We start from the raw sequence: 24,438 nt of genomic DNA on the forward strand, positions 1-24,438 counted from the left end.
GGCTTTGGGGTATTTTTTTTTTTCCTAACCCCTGCTCTCTCAGCAGGCCTGTCCACTATAACGTTTGTTTCCCAAGGGTTTTTTCAATCTAGTTTTAAATATCTAAAGTGATGAGCCTTTGCGCACCTTTAAAATTTTATTATACTTATGGTCAGAAGAAAACATAAACCTCTTGGGCCTTGAAAGCCCATTGCAATACAGTCATTATCCCTATAATGTCAACAGAGCTACAAAACTCTCTAGAAATAAACCTTTTAAGAACAGCTTTCCCTGCCTCGTGTTTTCTTTTAAAGTCAGTGGTGCATCACTTTTTGGAAAACGTTTCCCCTCTCTGGCCAGGTTTAGCAATCTGAAATAGAATATATATCACCAAATGAATAGGTTTAATTTTAGATGCTGAAAAAATAAATAGAAGAAGAGAGCTAGGGCAGGAATAATACCTTTCAGTTAGAAACAGACATAGTAGAAAGAAAAAGTCAGAACTTTAGTGCCAGGGGCAAAGGGGTGAAAGGCTGGCTAATATGAACCATATCCAACATCTGCCCTATTTTAATTTAGCAGGGATAAAGTTTCTTCTTTTTTATTATTAAGAAAACTTTATGTGGCAGAGAAACCCATGAGCTGTGTTATCAAAACTGTTTTATTGTCACACTGAAACGTAGAACTATTAAGAGTTGGTGGGGCAAAGAGATAAAAACTCCCCTTCTCTCTCCTTTTATACTCTGTGACAAGCCTGGGCTCGGGTCCTGGTGTCTGGGATGTCCTTTTCATGTCTTTATGAAGTACTGCTCTTGGGGCTGTAATATAAAGGGGAGGTTAATTGTTCAGGATGGGTCCAAATGATTGATTCTCCAGGTTAAAATAAATAAATAAAGAAATAAATCTGAAGCTTTAAAACAAAATACCGCTGCGAAGACGTTCGCGGTAGTCGCCCTCAGAGATGAGTGATGGTGGTGGCGTACAACAAGTGTAAGGAAGGGCCGGACTGGGATGCTGTGTGAGAAACAGCCCAAATTGCCAGGCTGGAACAAGATCTCTCTCCATCTAAAAGCGTTCCACCTCAATAGTGCAAATTCTACTATAAAATAACAAAGTTTACTAAAACACATGTGAGTAGCTGCAGGAGTAAAAGAGCAAATTGGTTTTTGACAAAAGAAGGATGAATACCTTCGGATAATCTAAAGTTAGAATTTGATTGAAAGCATAACATTCCTTTAAGCATCAATATGCTTAGGATCCAAAATATGGCTATTTTATTACCAGTTAATACTTAGATCAAAGCAAAACACTGTAGCTCGAAGGGATATTCTCTCTGGAAATAAAGTTCCATGTAATTATTTCCTATTAAAAACTAAAACTGGTCTTAGATTCAAAAATTTGTGCTTCCTTACATGTGATATAATGCAAGCTTGTCAAGAGAGAGCAGACGTGCCATTTTTCACTGTTCGCTGGTATCCCTTTGCTTTAAAGTTTTCAGTTTAGCTTTAACCCTTTGAATGTGAAAAATTCTCATCTGATTTACCTCAGCCAAACACAGGGGATTCTTTTGGATGATATTGACTAATTTCTTACAAACAGGAATTAGAATCTGCTATAAATTAACAGCATTTTGAATGAAGTCTCCAAACGTAAGGAGGTAAAATGTAAAGAAAATGATATGACGATTGATAGGCACTTGAAACTTAAACCTTAAATTGCAAACAAGTATTTTACTCTTGGGTAAAACAGCTCATCTTAATTCAATTCGGGACACGGAGTTTAAAATATGCACTCAAAATATTTCCAAGGAAGCTGCAACCTTTCAGAGGAGAGAGATAAGAATGTATTTTAATTATGAGGTTATAAATATGCAATCTATTTATTTTTTTTTACCATCCCCTAATGTGGTACGTAACGTTGTTCAGATGCAGTTATATGTCTCACTGTCTGTCTCTATTCCTGTCCAGGGTTTTGGTTTTATTTTATTTTTTCACTTTTTTTCCCCCGATAGTTCAATCCCTATTTATGTCATCTCTGATGCAGGCCCTGGGAAAAAAGGGATCTATCTTTCTGTATTTATAAACCACCGCAGAATAAATAAGGAATAGTTCCTTTTTACGACTGGTGGGCTAGTATTAGAAGTAGCAATATGAAATATTTAGACACATTATTTCAAGCTTTCCAGCTGCTTCTGATTCTGCTAATTATTTTTGATCTGTCACTCAGAAATAAAAAAAAAACTTTAAAGAGTTCATTAGGACTGCGGAAAGGAAGAGGAGTCAGATATAAGGCAGCAATTATAATTTGGTTTTAACATTTTTTTTATTTTTTGCTGACTCCTCAACTATATTGTTTAGTAGAAGGATGGCTACAATATAATTCTATATTAAGAGCTTGTTAAATAGGGAAGGAGCTGAGACATTCAGCTGGGATATTGTTTGCTAGCTCAATTAGTATCCAAAGAATTTGAAAGTACAATAAGTGTATCTGAAGATCATATCTAAACATACTTACCAAAAAGTACCCACCTCTCTCAGCAGTTCACATATTTCTGCCTTCTGTCTGGGAGGAAAAAAAAAAAAAAAAGCAGTTCAGATGTATAGGTTAAGATTGGCATATGGCAAGGTTTGTATGAAATACAAAGAAACCTGTATTTCACTCAACAATTTCATTGCTTAAACATATAGTTTAGAAGCATCTTTTCCTTAAACATGTGGTTCAATAGCATTTTCTTCAAAGGAACAATTCAATGTGTTAAAAGATTTAAGAACAAAGAATGTGCTGCAAAATGCAAATTCTTACAGTGTTATACTGTGTATGCAATTATGTATGTAGGCAGATAGATATAATTTGAGAGTTATTAACTTTCAACATCAATGATGTACCCTGAATCAATACAATGTAACTACCTATTAAAATATAAACCAGGTGTGTTACCAGGCAAATACAGTCTGAGAAGCTTTTCTAGATTTTTTTTTTTTCTTTAAAGATTACAGCTCTCCTATGGACAAGAAGCTCAAGAGATTGCTGCTGGTCTTAAAGATGGAGATTGCTTTGCTTTTTGCAATATCTGACGTTTCTAGAATGTTTCATTTCCTCCACGTTTGGGAAAAAAAAAAATTATTTAAAAAAAAAAAGCCAAACCTCTGAAACGGTGTAAAGGGAATGAATTGTCTCACGAATATCCGTACATTTGGGCACCTCCCGGTGCATGGGAAAGAGAAAAATTCCCTTTCCATTTTTCCTGTGGATCAAGGGAGAGGGATGAAGGCAGCAGAAATCATTTCAAGCCTTGCCCCCCCGTCGGATCGACCCCTCTTGCAAATGCCTTTCTTCTGCCCTCCCTCCCTCCTCCAAACCCAGCCGAGCGCAGTTAACCTTGGAGCAGCGCTGGGGAGGGAAGGGTTAATGAAACCAAGCTCTTTACGACCTCCAGGGTCAGACTCTTCCTATCTGCAATCTAAGGAATTAGGTAAGGAGGTTATAAGATTATAGTGAAAGGAGTTATAGGCCCTCGTAGCCTCACACCTGAACATATTGGGCTAATCCACTGGGATTCTTAAAAATCGCTTCAGCTATGGAAAACTGTTAATTAGGCTGAGTCTATCCCGAGGTTTCCTGTTGCATTAGTGATCCAGCCGAGCTGCCTGCACTCTATAGGCTCACATGAAATGCGCTTAATATGCCTATATATTTTTTTTTTCTCCCCCGCTTCTCCACCACTAAAACCAGCATCAGCCACTGATTTCGGGTGAAAGCAAAGTTTGGGTGAAATTCAGCCCGAGAGACGAACAAAAGTCATTCCCCCCCCCCCCCCCCCCCCCCCCCCGGTCCCTGAGCCCCGAGTGCCTGGCAGGCTATTTGCAGCTGTTTCTAACTTCAGTGTTTGTTTACAGTAGCAAAATTAGCACTTGGAGGAGAAGTGAAAAGCTGTTTTCACATCAGTTTTACTCCTCGGTTCCTAGCTTTAGTTGTCTTTCCTCCCTCCCAGCAAATCAGCATCATTCAAAGTGCAGCTCGAACTTTCTCTCCCTGCTTTGACTTAGTTCTCTGCAGTCGCATCCTATTTTTCTGCTAAAGAAAAATACACAGAGAGAAGGGCGCGTTTGAGCACGGCCCAAACATCAGTGATTCCAGCCACAGAAAGGAGAAAAAAAAAAAAAAAAAATCCCGAGCATCCCTAAAGAAGGTATTTTAACGTGGCTTGGCAGAGCCCTGCCCTGCTCCCAGCTTTCTGCCCCTTGGCACCGAGACATTTGCTGGTCTCCAGCAAAGTTTTCTGTAATCCGCCGAGACACCCCAGGGCTGTACCTGAGCCACGGCCGAATTGCTCCCTGCGACCGGTACAACCCTGCAGCAGCAACTCCCCAACTTCGGTACTGAAAGCAGGGGCTGGTTTTAGCCATGTTGTCATTTGCAGAAATGCTGATTTTTTTTTTTTTTTTTTCCTTAATGCCACTTGTGGTCACCCTCGAATGGCAGTAATCTGTAGATTACATATTACGAGCCTTGTCATTACGTGGATAAAACGAGGTGGTTAAACGCTAAAATCCATTTTACTCACCACATTTGCTTGGGGGGCGGGGGGTGGGGGGAAGGAGAGGGGAGAACAAACTTGTAGGAGAAGGATTTAAACCCCTCGCATCTGAGCTGGATGTGCCCTCGCTTCTGCTGCTAGAGACCTCCCTGCCTGGAGGACAGGCGGGGCTGGAGACCCCTCGACTTCACCTCCAAGGCAGGCGCCCGTTCACCCCAGCCCTCGCCTTCCCCTCGCTCCTGGGTCTTTTGTCCCCATTTTCGTGGTGTCTCAGCGTTGCTCTACAGAGGCGACTTTTCTCTGCCTCTCCTGGATTTGCTCTGTAGCGTTTCTAGGCTCCTGCTCGCCTGCTCTCCCCCCGTTTGCCTCTTTCATGTGTGTCCCTGATCCCTCTCCAGCTGATGTGATTCTTTAGCAATGCGGGTCTTATCCCGTCCCTACCTTTGCCGGGTCTGATTAGATATTATTTTTTCATTGGCTCTGCTACAATGGGTTCCTCCCTTTAATCTCTCGATATATTTTCCCCCTCCCGGTATAACCAAATCCATGAAATTCACAGCCTCTCTCTTTGACACGACTGGCTCGTCTAATCACTCCATATCGATTTCCCTAACTCTTTTCATCCAGCTGAAGACACATCTTAAAACACTCCAAGCCAGAGTGTGCTCTTTGCTTTATACACACTAATAAAATGATTTACCCTTCTCTCTCTGCTCTCCTCACAGGAGAAAATCGTTCAAGTCCCGGCTATTTGTGTGTGATCAGTAAATATTTAGTGTGGCGACATCTTCAGCTCCTCTCCTGATCAATACGCAACCCAACAGGAGGTGGACTATTGTCCGGGTAGTGACTTGCTGAGATCTCCTTTAGATGAATTCTTTGCCCCCCATACAGTCTGTTATGATTTATCCTCGAAGGTAACCGGCGAAGAGAAATTGAGGCTTTAAAAACGTCTGTCTCTAACCTGTTTACCGTGACATTAAAGCACCTAAGCAAGGAAAGGCTCATTCTTCCCCGTCTCCCATCTCTCTCTGATGGGCTAACACATCCAAAGCGCTGCTAGAAAATGAATATCAGACCGGGCAGCCGTCGCACGGTCGCTTCGCATCCCCGTACCCCTCTGTCCCCTCTTCCCCGGCCCCTCCAGCAAAGACCCGTCCCGTCTCTGCGCTGCAATGTCACGATAAAGGGGCGATTCCCCGGTCCCACTCTGCAGCATCTCCGGGCACTGGACTCGCTCCCACAGCTCTGCCTCGGCGGGTGGGTAACGAAGTGCCCAGGGACCGAGGGTGCCCCAGCAACTTCCAGCCCACCTCCCTCCTCCTCCTCATCGCATCCCGCAGCTCTGCCTGCCCCAGGTTCAGGCTAAGGCAGGGCTGGGGGCTGATTGCTTTTTTTTGTTTGTTTGTCTGTGTAAGGGTTGTTGATTTTTTTTTTTTTTTGAACGACATGGAAAATCTGCAGTGAAAAAAAAAATAGTGGAAATTGAGAAGAGCTTAAAGCCCAGTTCCTGTGGTTAACCATACACGAGAGCTTTCCCAGGGTGATAAAATGGACAGAAAGAGAAGTTCGTGTGTGTGTGTGTGTATGTTTTATCCTGATCTGTTATTTCACTCCTGGGAAAGCCCATGCCTCGAATAGGAAATATTTCCCCTTGTAATTACCCCAGGACTGCACGCCGTGTGCCCGGTGAGATGTCTGTGCAGCACACCCAGGCGAGACAGCTACGCCTTGTGTGCGTGTCTGCCTGGGATGCAGGGCTGGGTGCCTATACACAATAGATACACAGTTATATCTGCCATGTGTGCGTGTGTGTGCTTACTCACATCATGTGCTGTAGCCTACAGAAGTCCCCAGCTATTTATTTTATTCCCGTGTGTGTGCATTCGCACACGAGCTATAGGTCGAAGGCATTTATCGCTGTAAATGTACGTTGCATGCATACGTGCTGCGTAAATATATGGCTGCGTGTGAGAGATGTGCGACTGTTATTCAAATCTGAAACCAGCTACATCCACCTGTTAACTTTGCTTAGAAACCACTTTCACTAATGGCTTTTCGCTAACTTATTCAGTCCGTTACTCGAGTATAGGAGGCAATGGAGGGGAAAAATCCATATGAAACCCTGCTTACAGCCTCTCTTCGGGAGGACACTTTACACACCTTGCCTAGACAGGGCTCCTATAGAGCGCTTATCTCTCGAATATATCTTTATACTAATGCATACTTAATTGGTCTGTCTTGACTGTCCATATAAAACAATTTAATTAGGGTGCTTTCTGCTTTGGAAAGAAAGAAAAAAAATCTGCCCAGCATTTATTGTATTTAGCACCAATACAGGCAGAAAATGTTGCACAAGTTTTTGGTTGAAAGAGCACCTATGTGTCCATTGAAGGGCGTTGATCCGAAAAGACAGAGAGGACAAGTAAAATCGATTTGAAGCGACCCTCTCTGTCCCTTTCACACCATTCAGACACTCCATTCCTTCTAAGACAAAGACCCAGCGCCTTGGGAATGCTGGCAAGGGGGAAAAAAAGGAGGAAAAAAAAAAAAGGGAAAAAAAAAAAGGCTTCAATCCCCCCAAGCAAAAGGGAGAGCTCTGAAATTCCTTCATATTGCTGTTATTTACCCCCCAAGATATGTTCAACTCCAGGATTTTCTTCAATTCGGCGTCTAACACTGCTGCTGCGAGGAATGTCCCTGGAAGGGGAGGAGGTAATTATGGCTATTAGTGCTGCGAGCCCAGCCTCAACCTTGGTCACTCGCAGGCTTTTAGGGTTAAAATAGCCCTCACCTCTGACCCCTGCGGAGCAAAGTTGTAGCTATCGCCACAAGTTGGGCCAAAGTTTTCAAATCCAGGGCTGTGCAACACCGGAGGGGGGAAACTTCTCCCTGGAATTATTTTTGGTTGGGATTTAAATCATCTTTAGTCTACTTAATTGCCTTTCCCTCCTCCTTTTGCCCAACAATCCCTTTCGGGGGGCAGGGGGGGGATCTCGAAATGCCCTGCTCCCACTACCTTTTCCACTGCTCTTTCCATTTAGGTTTAATTTGGCAGTTTGTTTTCAAGCATGAAAATGGTTATCATCAAACCGAGTTACCAGGTCATCCTTTCATCCACGGATCTCAAGAATAAACGGGGCGGGGGGGGCAAGGGGGCTCCCCCCCTTTAGGTTTTCCCCACCACGACCCGTTCAGCTTTACAGAAAAGGAGGGTTTGGGAAAGGGGAGAAAGGATGAAAAGCTTGAATTTGTCTTCTGTGCTTTCTGCGCACCTTCACGATCCTCCTCTGCAAGGGGGGATTTTGGAGCTGGGGGGGGGGGGCAAAGTGAGGAGGGGGGAGAGTCCACAGATGCAAGTACCCCTCTGGCAATAATAAAAATTCATTCAAGTGGGCTATGTCTCCATCTTCCATGTACTGATTAGACTTAACAAGAGTGGAAACTTGTGTAGACCATATTTATGGTATTAACGAGCAGTTAAAAGATTTATCCTTCTTCTGATCAATATTGTTGGTGCCCGGCCCCCCCCTCCCGCCCCGGCCCTCCCCGAAGGCTGCAGTGACAATCGCCTTCATACTTTTTCATCACCGATCGAGGTGGCAAAACCCTTTTGTAATTTTCATTAGCCCAGTAAACATGCAATTAACATGCAGCACTGTGGTTAACTTAATTCCTGTTTTAAGGCAAGGACAAGCAAGAAATGGAAGAGCGTTTGTTCCATTTGTCAAGTATGACACACTTCTTACCCTAACAGTTTCTTAAAATAAAAGCTCGGCTCCCCACCACCACGACCACCACCCCTCTTTCCAGAAACCCCCCACACTGATACACACACACACAAAAAGGAGCAGGAATCCATTAGTTGGAGAGTATTCTCCTGCCAAAGGCGGTATAATGTATTCCAAATTTTCCCAAGCCCTCACTGTACTGGGGTCCCGTTCCCCCCCCGGGGAAGGGGGCTGACGAGCTGATATTTCTCGTGGGTGAAAGATTCAGCCTCCTTCTAACCGTATTTTTTTTTTTTAATAAAATAAAACTAAACGTGCTTCCCATGGCTAAAAGTTGCCATGTTTGTGAAGGGGGTGGGGAAAAATGTCTCCAAGGGTTTCAATTAGCAACAAATGATTATTGCAACGGATTTTTGGTAATGAAAAAATGTGGAGTACCTCTTTCGAGCTGGGATCTCAGGGGCAGTGAAAGAGAGAGAGAGGGGGAGAGGGAGAGAAGGAGAGAGAGAGAAAGAGATTGCTGATTAGCTCGGATTCTTTCCCAACTTGCTTTAGCGTGTGCTTGCGTTCCCTGCCGACCCTACACAGGACACTATATATTTTTTCCCCTTCGGTGCATGTGTTGATAGTTCAGCCTGTAGTTGTTTGCGGTTGGCTTTTTTTTTTTTTCCCCTTTTTCTTTTTTTTTTTTCTCCCTGCCAGGGAGGGGGGAGGGGGGAAAGGGGGGGGGGGGGCTGAAATCGGTCGCATCCATCCTACCCCCACAGTCATTAAGTTAGGAGATTTCCCTCTCTTATTTTTTTTTTTCCTCCCCAATTGGAAGGGTGGGTTGTGAATATTTTTTTCTTTTTTTTTTTTTTTTTTTAAGTCTCGCCTTTCCAGCTCCAAACAAGGTGTAGCGAGACGCTCTTCCTTCTAAGGAATGAAATGAGAGACAAGGATCACTCAAAGACATCTCCTACCTTGGGCTTGGGGATTTTTTCTTAAAGGCGAGGCGCACATTCCTAAGCAGCTATGTACAAAGCCCCCCCTGAAATCTTGTCTGTGTAAAGTTAGAGTGTGTTCAGGATTTTTTTTTTCCTCTCTCCCAAGGCTGATCGCTAATAATACATCGAAAGCACTTCCCTTTAGGTTGTGGGAAATCTATTCCCTTCACCTTGCCTCCTTTTTTTTTCCCCCTGAAGGCTGTAACTTTACTTTTTTTTTTCCTTTCTTTTTTTTTTTTTAATCAGTTTGCACAATCGCTTAGATAAACACCAAGAAGGAGACTTCTCTTTAATTACCCAACGCACATCTTTCTGGGGGGCAAACAGCGGTCTGATTATTTTTTTTTGTTTGTTTGTTTCACCTGCCAAACTAAAGGAGAGGTAGAAAAAGGAAGATGCAAGCGATTTGGGACCTTGAACAAGGCAAATATGGTTTTGGTATGTTTACTTATAGTTTTTTTTCTTCTTCTTTGACACTTTTTTCGGGCAATGTGTTGTGATTCTTGTGTTTCTCTTTTAAGGAAAACAAAAAATCCAAAAAAGCAAATGTTAGCTAACGTACGTCTTAAACGATCGTTTCTAAGGTTACGTGGGTTGCTCTAAGGAGGGGAAGAGGGGAGGGGGGGAGACCCAAGTATGTGTAATTGCAGCACCATCAGTTAGCACGTCCTTTAGCTAAATAAAGCAAGCAGCAAACAAACAAATAAGCGAACAAACCCAACGACCGGGATCGGCTTCCAGGTCCGAGGCAAGGCAAAGCGCCTCAAAGTCATTTCCAGAGCAGCGTGCGGGAGGCAGAGCCCGGCGGCAGCCTCCCCTGCCCGGCTCCCGGCTGCTCGGGGGGGAGCGGCGGACTGACCTGCTCGGGAGGGTGGGGAGGGGAGGACAAGTCTCTTAACTGAAGTGATAGGTATTAAACTGCACGGAATTGTGTCGCCGTGTGCAGCTGGCAGCATTTATTTAGGGGGGAAAAAAAAAAAAAAAAAAAGCCAACAACCAAACCCAAGAGGTCGGTGGTGAAGGTATAGCGCTGAGATCCCCTCTCCCCCTCCGGTTCTCTGGCTAAGCAAGTACAATGGAAAGAAGCTGGAATATACTCACCATCCGAAGGTGTGGTTGGCAGTTCGGCTGAGGCTTTAAGGCAATTATTTATCCTTTTTTTTTTTTTTTTAATAAGTGTTATTGCAAAAGGCGTAGATCTGACTTTAAGCAGCAAAAGTGTTTTGCTCTGACAACAGCATGCGAGGCACGGTTCCTCGTTTAAAAAAAAAAAAAAAATCACAAAACAGGATCTCCCCCCCCCCCCCCATCCCTTACCACTATCCCTTAAAAATACCTATTCGCTACAGCGCTCGCAGAAACCCTGATGCAGAAATCTTATCGTCCGGTCTAGGAGTGCCCAAGCCAATTAATTTTAAATCCTTAGGAATTAATCAGATTAAAACGTACAGAAGTTTCATTCTCGTATGCATACGTGAGCCAAAAGTCGTTTCCCTTTAAGAGATCCTTTTCTTTTAAAGTTGGGTTTTAGGCAGATGAGACTTACACTAGAGGGCAGCCGGATACTGTACTTGCTCCAATCTTCAGCAATTTTTCCCCCTCTCTCACAGCATATGCTCTGATTTAGCACTGTAAATTTTTCAGAGGACCCAACTCTGACAGCCCCTGGTGATTTTCAAAGTACCACAAGCCAGTGGTTAAAAATTGCATTGACTTGGAAGTTCAGAGGCACACAATAGGAGCCACTTTCCCTATTCATGGAACTTCAGTGTGGTGGAAGAGAAAAACACACACATACTACATTGAGGGAGAAGAGGAATTCATTGAATTCTGTTAGACGTAACTGCTTTCCACTGAGTTCAGAGCGAAACTCGGTATTTGTTCGATGCCGTATTCATATTGCGATTTAATCTAGAAAGAATTAGAGGACTGTTAGGCAGCTTTCTGCCAGGAAAGCAGCTTCCCCCTCCTTCCTCCTCTTTTCTAAAACCTCAAGATTTACACCGGCTCTATCCCCAACTCTATTTTAGCAAAATAAATCCTTCCGCTCCCTCTCATTAAAATAAATTTACATCTGCAGTAAAATGGCAGGAGGGATGCATTTGTTTATTTGGAAAACCAATACGGTCTTACTGTTAAAACAGAGCATTTCTATTGTCATTAGGCTCGGAGAAGGACAGTTGAGAATCTCCCCCTTCTTTGCGAGGCGCTCAGGTTTCGAGTATTATTTAGCGAAATTAGCTGCAGTTCATTTTTACATTCATCTGTTCTGCCTCAGCCCACTCGCAGGGGTGTTTTCAAATAAATAGCAAAGCATCTAATGGTGCTAATAGATAGTTATATTGCTGCATCCCTCGAAGAGCAAATAGTTAATCTGGGGCATTCTTCATTAATGCTTGAGCAATCAGCGTATACGGCGGCTTTTAAGCGTGTATCAATGGCTTTTCATTTTTACGATCATACGTTCAAACTATTAGTGTTGTACGTCCTGTTAAAACCGCTTTCTCTGCTGATTTCTGCATTTGTTAGGACGGCATTAACGTTTTTTCATATGGCGAATTAATCCTGTTTACTTTGTCAGGTTCGAGACAGGAAAGGTTGGTGTTGGGTTGGTTTGGTTTGGGTTTGGTGTTGTGTTTTGTTCTGTTTTGTTTTGTTTTCCTCAGGAAATTCAACATGAGCAACAATCTGTGACTATTCTGCATTTTGAACCCCCACCTTCTCCCACCCTCCCCGAAAGGTGACCGCCTCGGCTCTGGGTTATGTGGAAATCATAAAGCAGTTCCCCACATTTTAACGGGGAAAGATTCCTTTCCCCCCTTCTCTCTTTCCAGTCCCTCCTGGTCCCTGCTTCGGAGAAAGGTTATTTTCGCTCCGTCAGGATCAATGGGAAGGCTGCAGCCTTGTCTCTGCAGTTGAGCCGCAGTCCATCTTCCTTCGTGGGGTCTCTAAGCAGGACATTGTCAAGTCCAGGTGCTTTTTACAACTTTCCCATCCTCTCAGCACCTGCGGCTTTAGCCACATATATTATTTCTGCGGCAGAAAGGGGGGTGTGCATGTGGCAACATGAAAAAGTGCGTGTGAGGAGGTGAGGGGCAATTAATCCCTCGTAGAGTTGTGCACAGGTCTGTGTCCCCGCGTCCCTACGTGGTGACCAGCTCAAACGCGAGCGTACGTACACGCGTGTGTTAGCAGAGGAGGAATTGTCCGGCCGGGAATTTATCTGTCTATTTTAACATGTTTTCTTTTTAATCTCTCCGTCCCTTCGCCTGTTCGAGTGTCTTTTGGCCGTTTGTACCAGGAGATGAACTCGAAGTCCCCGTTCCGCTGCCCGGTAGCTGTATCCAGCGGGAAATAAACAGCTGTCCCCGCGTACTTAGATCGCTTACCTATTCCGCCGTGCTCCCACTAGAGCACAGAGGTTGCGTTACCGTCTCAGGGTACGCGTGATCCCCCCAAAAAAACCCCCGCGAAACCCCGAAATAAAGTTAAAGGGGTTGAGAGGAGCTGCGGTGTAGCGATGCCGCGGAGGTTGCGAGGGAGAAGACACGAGTGTCACTCGCTGCGGGGCGGCGGGGCGGGTTTTTCCCTCCACCGCGCTGAGGGGAAGGAAGGGGCAGCTGGTGTCTTGCGGGAAACCGCGGTCCCCTCGGCCAGCCCGCCGCCTGCCCGGGGCGGCGGGGTAGAGGCGCCCGCACGGGGAGGAGAGGTCGGGAGGAGCGGCCGTGCCCCGTTACCCCGCCGGGGACGGGGCTGTGCGAGCGGCCGGTGCCGGGGCACGCTCGGCCCCCCGCGGCTCCGCCGGCGGCCGGGGCACGCTGCGGCCGGGGCGAGCGCAGGTGCCGCCGCAGCCCCGACTCCCGCCGACCAGCGCGGAGCGAGGCCGAGGGGGCCCCGGGCAACGCCGCCCCCGCCAGCGCCCGCCGGGACCTCGGGCGGGCGGGAACCCGCGTACCTGCGCAGCCCGACCCCTGACGGGGAGACGGCGGCGGCGGCTGCCCTTCCCCAGGCGGCGGCGGGGCTCGGTTCTATTTTATTCAGTGGAGTTTTGCCTCATTTTAGCGTCAATTTCCCGATTTCCACCCGCCGCCCCCCCTCCTCACGACCCCCGGGCCGTGCCCCGGCGGGCGGCCCCAGGTGAGGCGGCGGCGGCGCTCTGCTCCCCTCGCCGGGCTGGCGTTAACCCCTCGCCCCGACGGCGCGGGGGGGGGAGGGGGGGGGGGCACGGCCCGGAGAAGCGGGGCGAGGAGTAAAGAGCGAGAGGAGCGCGGAGCCGGCGAGGGAGCGGCGTGCGCGGGGGGACGCCCCGGCCCCGGCCCCGGCTCCGGCTCCGGCTCCCGTAGCAGCGGCGGCGGGGCGGCGCCTGCCTCTAGGACCGCGCGGGCGGCGGCGGCGGCCATGGCAGGCCGCGCAGGGCGTCGCGGCCCAATGAGGGCCGAGGGGCGGGGCGCGAGCTTTTGACCAGTCAAACGCCGGTCGGGTTGCCTTATAAGGCGCGCGGTCGCCATGGCAACGTGCGCTAAGTTGCAGCAGTCGTGTCAAAGTTCACTCTCCCGCCAGCGGGGCGAGCGGCCGGCGGGGAGCGCGCTCGCCACTCGGCCCACACGCCGCCCGCCCGCGCCGCCGCGCCCCGCCCCGCCCCTCCCCTCGCCGCCGCCGGGGGGGGAGCCCCCACTTTTTTTTTTGGGGGGGGGGGGGGGGAAGGGCTGGCGCTCTCCCCCCCGCTCTCCCCGTGGTGATTTTCCCCTCTCCCCCCCCGGCTGAGGAGCGATGCTGCGCGCTGGGTTGTGATCCTTCCCTCTCTCTCCCTCCTCCTCCTCCTCCTCCTCCTCTCCTCCTCCTCCTCCTCCTCCCGCTCCCCTCTTTTATCATCCTGGCTGGCTGGGCGCTGCGCTGGCGAGTTGACTCCTTCCCTCCCCCCCGCCCCGCGGCCCCCCTCCCCCCGCCCGCGCCGTGAGCACCGGCGGCGCGGAGGCGAGAGCCCACTTGCGAGGCGGCAGAAGCAGCATAAGGCAGCGCGGCGGCGGCGGCGGCGGCGGCGGCGGCGGCAGCACCCGAGCGGCGGCGGCGGCGGCGGGAGCGGCGGCGGGAGCGGCGGCGGCGGCGGCGGCGGGGACGCGGCGCGGCGGGAGCGGCGAAGCGGCTGAGCGGGGCAGAGCGGAGCGCAGCGCGGCGGGGACGGAGAGGAGGAACAAATAAACAATCACAATAATAATAATTAATAATAATAACAACAACAATAATAATAATAATAATAAAAAAGCGAGGAGAGGAGGAGGAGGAGGAGGAAAAAAAACCAACAGCCAGCCCCCCACCCCCGAGCCCAAAAGAGGGAGAGAGAGAGAGAAAGCGAGCAGCGCCCGGGCGGAGCGGCGGAGAGGAAGAATTAAAGCGAGCGAAGGAGGGAGGAGAGACAGAGGAGAGAGAGAGAGAGGAGGAAAGAGGAGGAAAAAAAAAAAAAAGCCCACAAAAACAAAGCGATCGCAGTTGATGTTGCTGCCGCAAGCTGGACTTCCAAAAACTACGGCGAGACCGTCCGCTCTCCGCGCCGAGAAAAGTCTCCTCAGCTGTGCGTGTTTTTTTCCGCTGTGTGTGTAATCTTTAACCTTTTATTCATTCTTATTTTGATGGCTTTCCTGAATGGCTGACTGCGAGCTTCCCTGGACCTGGCCCCCAGACACCCGCCTCTCCTCCTTCAACTACTCTGCTGCAGATCAGCTCTAAGAGAGAGAGAGGGAGATCTTTGAAGAGATTTTTTTTTTTTCCTCCTCTCTCTCTCTCTCTCTCTCCCTCTCTCCCCCACCCCCACCACCCCTTTACTTTGCTCTCCCGCAGCCCAGACAATCGACTCGCAACTCGCCCCCCCGCACACACACACACACACCTCCATCGCCCCGCGCTTCTGCACCTTCGCCGGTACCGGGAGATCCCCCCCACCCCGACCCTCCTAAAAAAAAAAAAAAAAAAAAAAAAAGAGGGGGGGGCAAAACAACAAAAGAGAGAGGGGGAAAGAGAGAGAGAGAGGGGAGAGAAAAAAAAAAAAAAGACTGCTGCAAAGCTGATCTGAAAAGCAAAGCAAACAAACTTTGAAAATAAAGGGGGAACAGGAAGTTTGGCAACGGTGTCCAATAGATATGGCAATGGTAGTCGGTGCGTGGCGAGACCCCCAGGACGATGTGCCCGGAGCTCAGGGAACGCAGCCTTCGCAAGCCCCGCCGGTGCAGGGACCTCCGGCCGGGGCCCCGCACACCCCACAGACCCCGGGGCCCGGGGGCCCTCCCAGTACGCCAGCCCAGACCAACCCGCCAAGCCAGCAGAACCAAGGAGACAAACAGCAGCAGCAGCAGCACATTGAATGTGTGGTTTGTGGGGACAAGTCTAGTGGCAAACATTATGGCCAGTTTACCTGCGAGGGTTGCAAGAGTTTCTTCAAGCGGAGTGTAAGGAGGAATCTCAGCTACACTTGTCGTGCCAACAGGAACTGTCCCATTGACCAGCACCACCGCAATCAGTGTCAGTACTGCCGCCTCAAAAAATGCCTCAAAGTTGGCATGAGACGGGAAGGTATTGGGATTTCATTTGTTTTGCAATTTTTTTCACTCGCTGCGTTTTGGGGTTTGGTTTGGTTGGTGTTTTGTTTTGTTTTGGTTTTTTTTAACTATTCTTCTTCTTATTTTTAACCTCCCTCCCCAAACCCCACCAGAACCTTTCCTCCCCCCCACCCCCCCCACCCCCCGAATAAACAGAGAGAAACTTTCTCGGAATGAAGGAGAGAGGTGTTGGAGGGGGTGGGCAGGGGAGGCAGGGGCTCTTGCATGCTTTCTCCTGCACTCGTAATTGATTTGTGTTTGTTTTGATTTTGCTGATGGAGGTTTATTGGAAGTGGATTTTTAGTTTCACGCTGCTTAGGAGCCAGATGATTATCCTGACGTGCGGTTACTTTTCCTTCGTGTTTCCTCCCGCATGCTCAGCCTTCCCCCCCGTCCCCCGAGCAGCTCCGTGCGTGTCCGTGGCTCGGGGTGTCTCTGTGCGTGTACACACACACGGAGCCTCACGAGATGCACGCACACACACACACAGAGATCCCCCAGCACCCTGCCTTAGATTGCAATTTTACACAGGCGGTTCAAATTACTGTTACAATGGGACTCACCCTGCCGAGGCTCTACAGCACTCCACTGTGGATTCCCAGCCGGATTTTTCCTCCTTTTAAAAATATATATACACACACGTATCCGCGCGTGTGCGTGTGTATATATATATTGCCGTCTGCCTGCCTTTCCCGGTTGTTATTATCTCACTTTTCTCTTCTTCCTCTTATTTTCTTGTCCCTCCGGGAGAGGCAGGAGGGGGGTAAGAAGGGACGAGGAGGAGGAGGGGAGGGGGGGGGGAGGAAGGAGCAGCCCAGAAGTAAGTGTGGGGTGCTCGGGTCTCTGCAAGTCGAGTCTTTGTGATATAAAATTAGACGAGAAATGTGAGCCTGCAGTTTTCCAGTGCGTGCTCTGTGTCTGGACGCGGCTATGTAGGTTAAGGGTTAGGGGGCTTGGGACTTGCTGGGCTCCTCTCTTTGTGTTTCTGCAAGAGTAACTAACCTTGTAATACGTGCGATAACAAATATAAATCAAGCATATTTTTAGGCGTTCTCCCTTCTTGCCGTCTCGCTGCCTCTCAGCCCTTTTTCTCTCTCCTTTTTTCTCTCGCTGTCACCGTGTAAATTTATTAACAAAATGAAAGGCCCACTTTCCATGGGCAGCTGAGGAAGGTGCCTTTGGATAATGCCCCCAGCCTCGCCGGGGGACCTGCTGGGGATGTTGTGGGGTGATCTGGCCTCCTTTGATATTTTTTAGAAGGGGGGGGGGAGAGGATATAATAACAGCAGCAACAATATATTCAGGGGGCGAGAAACGCGTGTGGGACCAGCGCCGGGGATTTTGAACTGAAGTGTTTCTTCCCTCTCCCCCGCTCCCTCCCCATCCTGCTCCCCCAGCCTCAAATCAATGAGCTGGTTTAGGTGTAATGAAGAAAAATACCCGGGCACACAAAGACGTATCCTGCATCTCTTGAAGGAGGGGTGGCGGTGGAGGGTGGGGGGGGAAATAACTGAATTGTGGTGTGTTTGGGGAAGTGAGGACCTCGGGCTCCTTCAGGCAGTCCTGGCCGAGCGGCCAGCATTGCTCAGCTTTTATTGTTGCTTTTGCTTGACCCGGGAACTGCGGAGCCTTAAAAGCGGGTACGGGCCGAACTCTGGCTGGAAAAATGCATGTTCCCCCTTAAGCTGACTGGGTACGGTGTCACACACGCACGCACAAGCACACAAAGCAGGCTGTATTTGAACCGATGGTCGCAATTCAGATATTAATAGCTGTAGTTTCTTCTTTATTTACTGCAGCGGTCCAGAGGGGCAGAATGCCACCCACACAGCCAACTCATGGTCAGTTCGCCTTGACAAACGGGGACCCTCTCAACTGCCATTCCTACCTATCCGGATATATCTCCCTTCTTCTGAGAGCAGAGCCCTACCCCACCTCCCGCTTTGGCAGTCAGTGCATGCAACCCAACAACATCATGGGCATCGAGAACATTTGTGAACTGGCAGCTAGGATGCTCTTCAGCGCGGTGGAGTGGGCCAGGAATATCCCCTTCTTCCCAGACCTCCAGATCACAGACCAGGTGGCCCTCCTGAGGCTGACCTGGAGCGAGTTATTTGTCCTCAACGCTGCCCAGTGCTCCATGCCCCTCCACGTAGCTCCGCTCCTGGCAGCTGCTGGCCTCCACGCTTCGCCAATGTCTGCTGACCGAGTGGTCGCCTTTATGGACCACATACGAATCTTCCAAGAGCAAGTAGAAAAACTGAAAGCATTGCATGTCGACTCTGCAGAATATAGCTGTTTAAAGGCCATAGTCCTCTTCACCTCAGGTAGGCAGCATTTCTTTGCTCTTCCTTTTTCCTCCCCCCGGCCCCCCCTGAGAACTGTTTGCTCTTGCAAAGTGTTATTGCCTGCACCCCATCACCGCTCCCTGCCCCCCGAGAACCAGCGCGGTCTCTTTCCTTTTAGGAAACGGTGCCCTGTGGTCTCCCCTTCAGGGCCTCGGATCTGAGCATCCCATCTTCGAGGGAGTGCAAAATTAAAAAAAAAAAAAAAGAAATTAAATAAAACACACACACACAAAAGGCAACTAAAGCACACCCCAACCCTAGCTGAATAATGCTGGGGATGGGGGAAGAGGGGGCTCGGGGAGAGGCACCCATTCGCCACGAGAGACTGCGCTTTTCCCATTGAAAAGAATATTTTATTTAACAGTATAGCTCTGGGTTGTTGCATTTAATGACACGCATCCGAACAGCAGCAAAATCTGTTTGATGTTGTTAAATACAAGTCGTCCTATCAGTGAAACCACTTTAAAAAGAGGATCATTTTATGGGCAGCCAGGAAGGGAAAAAAGCCCTGCAGGATTAAAAATTGAATTAAAAAAAAAAAAGTTAAATGCGCAAAGCCGAGTTTAAAATATGTTCCCTGCCATCCCATAAAATAAAATAAATCAACTTTCCAAAGAGCTGTCTCTGATTTAAACAGAATGTGGCAGTGAGCAGTTCTGTGTCATTTAAGCTAAGGGGAAAAGTTTGCATTTGTACCCAGCAGGAACTGCATAGTCCAAAGCGAGTAGCGGGTGCGAAAAGATCATTACCATAAGTAGACAGGGATAGTATGGAAAAGTAAGAGGAGGCTGAAGCTGCCGCTCCGCAGTGTAATGCCGGGGTGGCACAGCCATGCCTCTCCCCAGGAAAAGACCTCGAGGTGTTTCTTAGATAATCAAAGAGAGAGGGGGGAAAAATATGTGTCAACTTTTGCTGCCTAGAAATAGTGCATGAGTTATAAAGCAATAATTGAGTGCGTTGTGAAATCTAATTAGCTTGCACTAGAGTTTAACCTGGGTGAGTAATAAACCTGATATTAACTCTGGAGGCTAAATTTTTTTTTTTTTTGGAGGAAAAAAAAAATCTGCTTGCTAATTTGTGCAATACGTTATCTCAGATTGTTAACTTTAAGGCTGCATCGGCAACCCAATGTGCTGGAGCCCTAGAAGTTTTGGGATTAAGTTGAAAAATACATATATTTCTTCTGTAACTCATTTGAAAGCTTGGGAAAGTGGCCACGCGATAAACATATGAATGGAAGCAAGACCTGTAAAATAATTACTCATCGGAGTTTTTTAAGGCCTGATATCAGGAAACAGGAAAAAAATGTAGTTTATGTGGGAAAAGAAGGGCTCACAATCCGTTCCTTGTTGTGTTAAAGGGGGTCTGGGGAACGAAGTCATTTTCTGGACTTTGTCCAGGTTCTGGGTCGTGACCTAAACTTCCTTTTATATATTATTGCTTTACACATTAAAAACTTCTCTTTTTTTTTTTCTTCCCCCCCCCCCCCCCCCCCCCAATTACTCGTGCTAAAGTCCTAAGGTGATCAATGAGCAGGGCGCATCTAGCCACAGGGAGACAGGGATCCCGAGTGGGAAGGGGTGTACGTGGGCTGCTTATTTTATTTTTCTATCGTTTTCTAGGATGCATTTTCCTCTCCCTCGCTCAAACGCTCAGCAAGGATCCCACACACGCTCACATCCCTCCCCAGCCCCTGGCCAGCTCACACCCACACCGAGGAGTTTATTTCCAATCCTGCCTTTTCTCCCAAATCACTTTTTTTTTTTTTTTTTTTTTTTTTAGCCTTCTGAGAAAACAATCGTCCGATCCTGTCGTAACTGTTTAATTTATTACTATTTTCAAAATGTGAGGCCTGGCGTGTAAATTGCCTCCCAACTAGATAAACGTTTCTTGTTATCTGATTCTGGGGAAGATAGCCATATGCAAAAAAATAGGGTGATGCATGCAGCTTCTGCAGCACCCCAATAACACTCCCTGATGTAAAGCAGACGCACGTAGATGCATATAATGTTTGCTGCAGCCTCTTTTAAGAGGGGGAAAAAAAAAAAAATAAATCTGGGTTCTAATGACTCGCAGAATATGCATGTGTTAGCCCTGTGCCTAGGAAAGCCACAGGGAGGTCAGGTCACAACCTGTGCTCTTTCAGCACAGACGTCTCTGATTTAAAGGGAACTTATTGTATTTTAGCGTATCAGGCAAAAAAAGGAAAAAAAATGTCCAGACCCTATCAGGGAGTTTTCTTCTTGTAAGGGCCTTTAGGTTTAAAAAGAAGAAGAAGAGGAAAAAAAAGAGGGGGGAGTGGAGGGGGGGGGAGAAAGAAAGAGAAAAGAAAAGAGGGGGGAAAAGAAACAGCTCAAATGAACAGAGAGATCACAGTTTGCATGGCTGCCTCTGAATAGGCTAAACTGACAAGATCAGTTTTAAAGGGCCACTTAAATCAGTTTCAAAGACTGAAGAAAAACGCGTTGTCTTCTTTGGGGGAGAATCTGTTGCTGGATCCGGGGCGCCATTATCTTTGGCTGGGCCAGTTTTTTATTATTATTAGGATTTCTATCACTATTATTAGTATTCCTTCTCATCACATGGTTAGGGTCTCCCCAATTATTTTCCAAGGGGGGGCGGGGGGGGAGAAGTAGTGGCTCCCTTTCCCCCCTTTCGCCTCAAGCCTTCCCTGCCCCCCCAGCCTTTCCCCCTAAAAATACAGAGATACGAAATTACGCTTGGCCAGCACCTCCTTGTCAACCCCTCAGGTCTGTCGTGCCATTAGAAATCTCGACTCTTGGAGATTCTCAATCCTAAAGGAGACCCTCCACAAGAAAGAGAAATACAAACACACACACATCCACAGAAAGAGAGAGATTGTCCCTTTTGGTAAAACCTACTTAAACTCTGGGGGGGTGAGGTGATGGCGCACGATCTACACTTAATTCTAGCAATAAAAAAAGATCAAATTAAAAATTTAAAAAAAAAAAAACAACCAACTTTTTAATCTGATGATTGTTTTCTTTTTTTCTTTTCTTTCTTTTTCTTTTTTTTTTTTTTTTTAATACACTTTCTTCTAGATGCCTGTGGTCTCTCTGATGTAGCCCATGTTGAAAGTTTACAGGAGAAGTCACAGTGTGCTTTGGAAGAGTATGTTAGGAGCCAGTATCCCAACCAGCCAACACGATTCGGGAAGCTATTACTACGTCTCCCCTCCCTTCGCACTGTCTCCTCTTCTGTCATAGAGCAATTGTTTTTCGTCCGTTTGGTAGGTAAAACCCCCATAGAAACCCTAATCAGGGATATGTTACTGTCTGGCAGCAGTTTTAACTGGCCTTATATGTCCATTCAATAAAATATTCGAGAGAGAGAAAAAAAAAGTAAAAAAAAAATAATTAAAAATTGAGAAGGGAGATGAAAGAGGGTGAAAGGAAAGCAAATGACATTTGGGTTCTGGTTGTTTCTTAAATTTCCTTCTGCTAAGAAAGGATGTAAAAGGATGTTACAAGTTTGCTAAGAGAAGACAGGAAAAAATTAATGGACTGTGAATTAAAAAAAGAGACTGTCAAATGAACTTTTACAGAATGCATTAAAAACTCCCGTGTCGTTCAGAAAAAAAAACTTGCTACTTATCATTTTTTGTAAAAAATAAAAAAGAGAGAAAGAAAAAAAGAAAGAAAGAAAAAAGAGAAAGAAGAAGAAAAGAAACGATGGTGGGCTTTTTCTTTTTTCTTCTTTTTTTTCTTTTTTTGGGGGGTAAACTTTTTAAAAAATCTCGCTTAAAGTGCATTTAAAGGAAATTTGGAGAAAATTAGCAGAACGGAAGAAAGTAAGTCTTTTTTTTCCAAATTATTAATTGTCCTATGTGTCTATGTACCTATAGCTGTTCTTTTTTGTATTTTTCTGGTTTCAAACCAGTTTATTCTGTGGTTCTATAATAATTTTTGATATAACCTTGGCTTCTTTAAAAAAAAAAAAAACTGTGTATCCTTAAAATATATGTTCTGAAAGAATTAAAACTGAGTCCACGAAAGTATCATAGGAAGAAAGGAAAAGAGACAAAACCCCCTCAACAACACAATGATGGAAGCGCACTTAAGGTGGTGACCCAAAATCTAGCTTGAAGCTGAGAGAGCTATAATTATATAGACCCGAATGAACCACACGTGTCACATAACTACCCCCAAATCTAGGTTTTTTGGTATTTCGGACAGAAAATGAACTGTGGGGATTTATTATAGGTAGAAGGAATTTGTGTCCAAGACACACTACGGTTTTGATTTAAAAAACAAACAAACAAGCAAAGTGAACTTTTGTAATTTGAATTGGGTTCCGCATAGTTCATCATGAATTGTTATTAAACTCCTCTATCTGTTTGTATATTTGCAAGCCCTTTGTATTATAATAATTGTTGATATTTTCCCTTTTTAAAAAATACCATTGAAATCAGCATGACAAAATAACACTGTTGGCACTTATAGATAACGTGATTGATTCAGTATCTTAGAGTTTACAGTTTTGTGTTTAAAAAAACTGAAGGTTTTTTTTTTAAGTGCAACATTTCTGTATACTGTAAAAGTTATAATAACTGAACTGTTTGGTCGAGTCTTTGTGTGTTATATTCCAAGGAAAATTGAAAGTATTCAGAAATTAAAATATTATTTGATATCTGAAACTTGTTTGGCTGTCATAAATGTCTTTCAGAAACCACGTTACTTCTCTATAGTTTGCAGTCATTTCAGTCCATAGGCGATTGATTTGTTTACTTGTCACAGTAAGTTTGTAGCAGATGTATTGTAGTGTATTTACCTGTTTAATTCCGGGATGGGGGTGGAGGACTTAAGTTCCTGGTTTATCTCTGGTTTTAGGAAGTACTATGCTGAAATGGTAAACCATCAACCCCCATTCATCTAATCCTCCTGTTAATTAAAAATGGATTTTCTGGAAAAAAAAGGCCCTTATTTTTGTCACACTTAAGTGCCTGCGTAGGAAAGGTATTGTTGTGAAAAAGTATTAGAAATCTGGAGATCAGTATCTATTTTATGATCAGAATGGGGCGAAAAATCTTTTGTAAATGTCTGACATACGCGCACAAGATCATTCAAGCAAGGTAATAGCAGTATTGTAAATATAGGTCAGTTGTTTGCAATGAGTTTTCTTTAAGTATGTGTGATTTTTTTACAATACTCCGTAGTTGCCATCTATCGTTGTCATTGAGAGGTCTTCAAATGGAGTGGCTTTAGCTTCTAGCACTGAGGAGTCGGGTTTTCATGTATATATACTCTCAAGTGGATTTTTTTTTTTTTTTTACCTTAGACTGTGAAAGCATGACCACAGGTCATCTCTGTATTTTACATATGGGATATATGTCTGTATGTATACTGGCATACATACACGCGTAGGCGTACATGCATCTTTCCTGTGGAGCCACAGGGCCCTCTCTTGCAGCCCTGGCACAGGCACAGCTCCCACGGATGCGGTGGGGACCTGCCCGGGCCAGTGGCACAGGGTCGGACACCCCGTTTGCGAATCTAGTGCTATCCCGAGCAGGCAAAAAACCCCACAATCTGAAGGCAGGCAAGATGATGTGGTTTTGCAAGGGGTTGATATTTTGTTTTGTGTGTGTGCGTGTCATTTTTTTCCCTCTCTCCCCCCCCCCCCCCCGCCCTCCCCTTGGTCTGTAGCAGATGCTTTGTATGTGAAAGCTTGCAATTTTGTTCTTGTCTGAGGCTTCCCCCTCTCCCTTTTTACCACACGTAACTACACCATGTTGTGGTTTCACAAAAAGGGAGAGAGGGAGGGAGAGAGATCATTCTGTAAAGTCGATTAAACCCTGATCTTTAGTGTGTTCCAGTTAGACACATCTGTACTGGGGGCTGAGGGGCGTGTGACTGTGAATTTGAGCAGAGTTTTACATCTGAATCATGGCTCCTTTTCTATAAATATATAAATATATATAAATATATAAATATACTATTATTGCAGGGGATTGCTGACCTCTAGATTTAGCTTTTTCTATTGCAAGTGCTATCCATGTGAGTGTGTGTGTGTGAAGTTTTTATGCTTACTAAGAACACAGGATCTTGACTTGTTTGTTTTGTGTTAGTTTATTGTAAACAACCATTTGTTGTAAATTGTTATTGGCATTAAATTATAATTTATGATTTTCAAATCCAAAACATTCTCTGCTTTTTATGTTTTAAAGCCTGTAAGCTATCTCTGTATTTATAAGTTTCGCGCAGCGAGCTTTGGTTCACAGAGAATAATAGTAAACAGAAAATGCAC

The 24,438-nt window shown here is 46.3% G+C and overlaps 1 protein-coding gene and 1 long non-coding RNA gene across 15 annotated transcripts in view; one reads left to right on the forward strand and one right to left on the reverse strand.

Moving 5' to 3' along the window:
- Positions 1 to 10,493, reverse strand: part of LOC142411793 (uncharacterized) — a 33,736-nt gene extending 23,243 nt beyond the window's left edge. For 9 of the 11 annotated variants that reach the window (XR_012776287.1, XR_012776280.1, XR_012776283.1 and 6 more), the window contains exons 1-2: positions 10,335 to 10,493; positions 2,494 to 2,541 (exon numbers count right to left, since the gene is read on the reverse strand). This is a non-coding gene — a long non-coding RNA (uncharacterized LOC142411793). The remainder of the gene's footprint in view (positions 1 to 2,493; positions 2,542 to 10,334) is intronic. The other 2 variants (XR_012776285.1, XR_012776278.1) reach the window with 1 other exon arrangement.
- NR2F2 (nuclear receptor subfamily 2 group F member 2) lies at positions 9,474 to 21,964 on the forward strand. 4 transcript variants are annotated; one of them, XM_075506279.1, is made up of 3 exons: positions 9,474 to 9,671; positions 17,623 to 18,150; positions 21,234 to 21,964. In XM_075506279.1, exons 1-3 carry the CDS (start codon positions 9,629 to 9,631, stop codon positions 21,506 to 21,508), a joined length of 846 nt encoding a protein of 281 aa, XP_075362394.1. In that variant the 5' UTR covers positions 9,474 to 9,628; the 3' UTR covers positions 21,509 to 21,964. The 4 variants fall into 4 exon arrangements, with proteins under 4 accessions (XP_075362394.1, XP_075362391.1, XP_075362393.1 ...); XM_075506276.1 differs by lacking the exon at positions 9,474 to 9,671 and adding an exon at positions 13,977 to 15,797 and having other exon boundaries at positions 17,602 to 18,150; XM_075506278.1 differs by lacking the exon at positions 9,474 to 9,671 and adding an exon at positions 13,983 to 14,802.
- Positions 21,965 to 24,438: the final 2,474 nt, after the last annotated feature.

Source organism: Mycteria americana, chromosome 6, assembly GCF_035582795.1.
Source record: "Mycteria americana isolate JAX WOST 10 ecotype Jacksonville Zoo and Gardens chromosome 6, USCA_MyAme_1.0, whole genome shotgun sequence".
Taxonomy (NCBI): Eukaryota; Metazoa; Chordata; class Aves; order Ciconiiformes; family Ciconiidae; genus Mycteria; species Mycteria americana.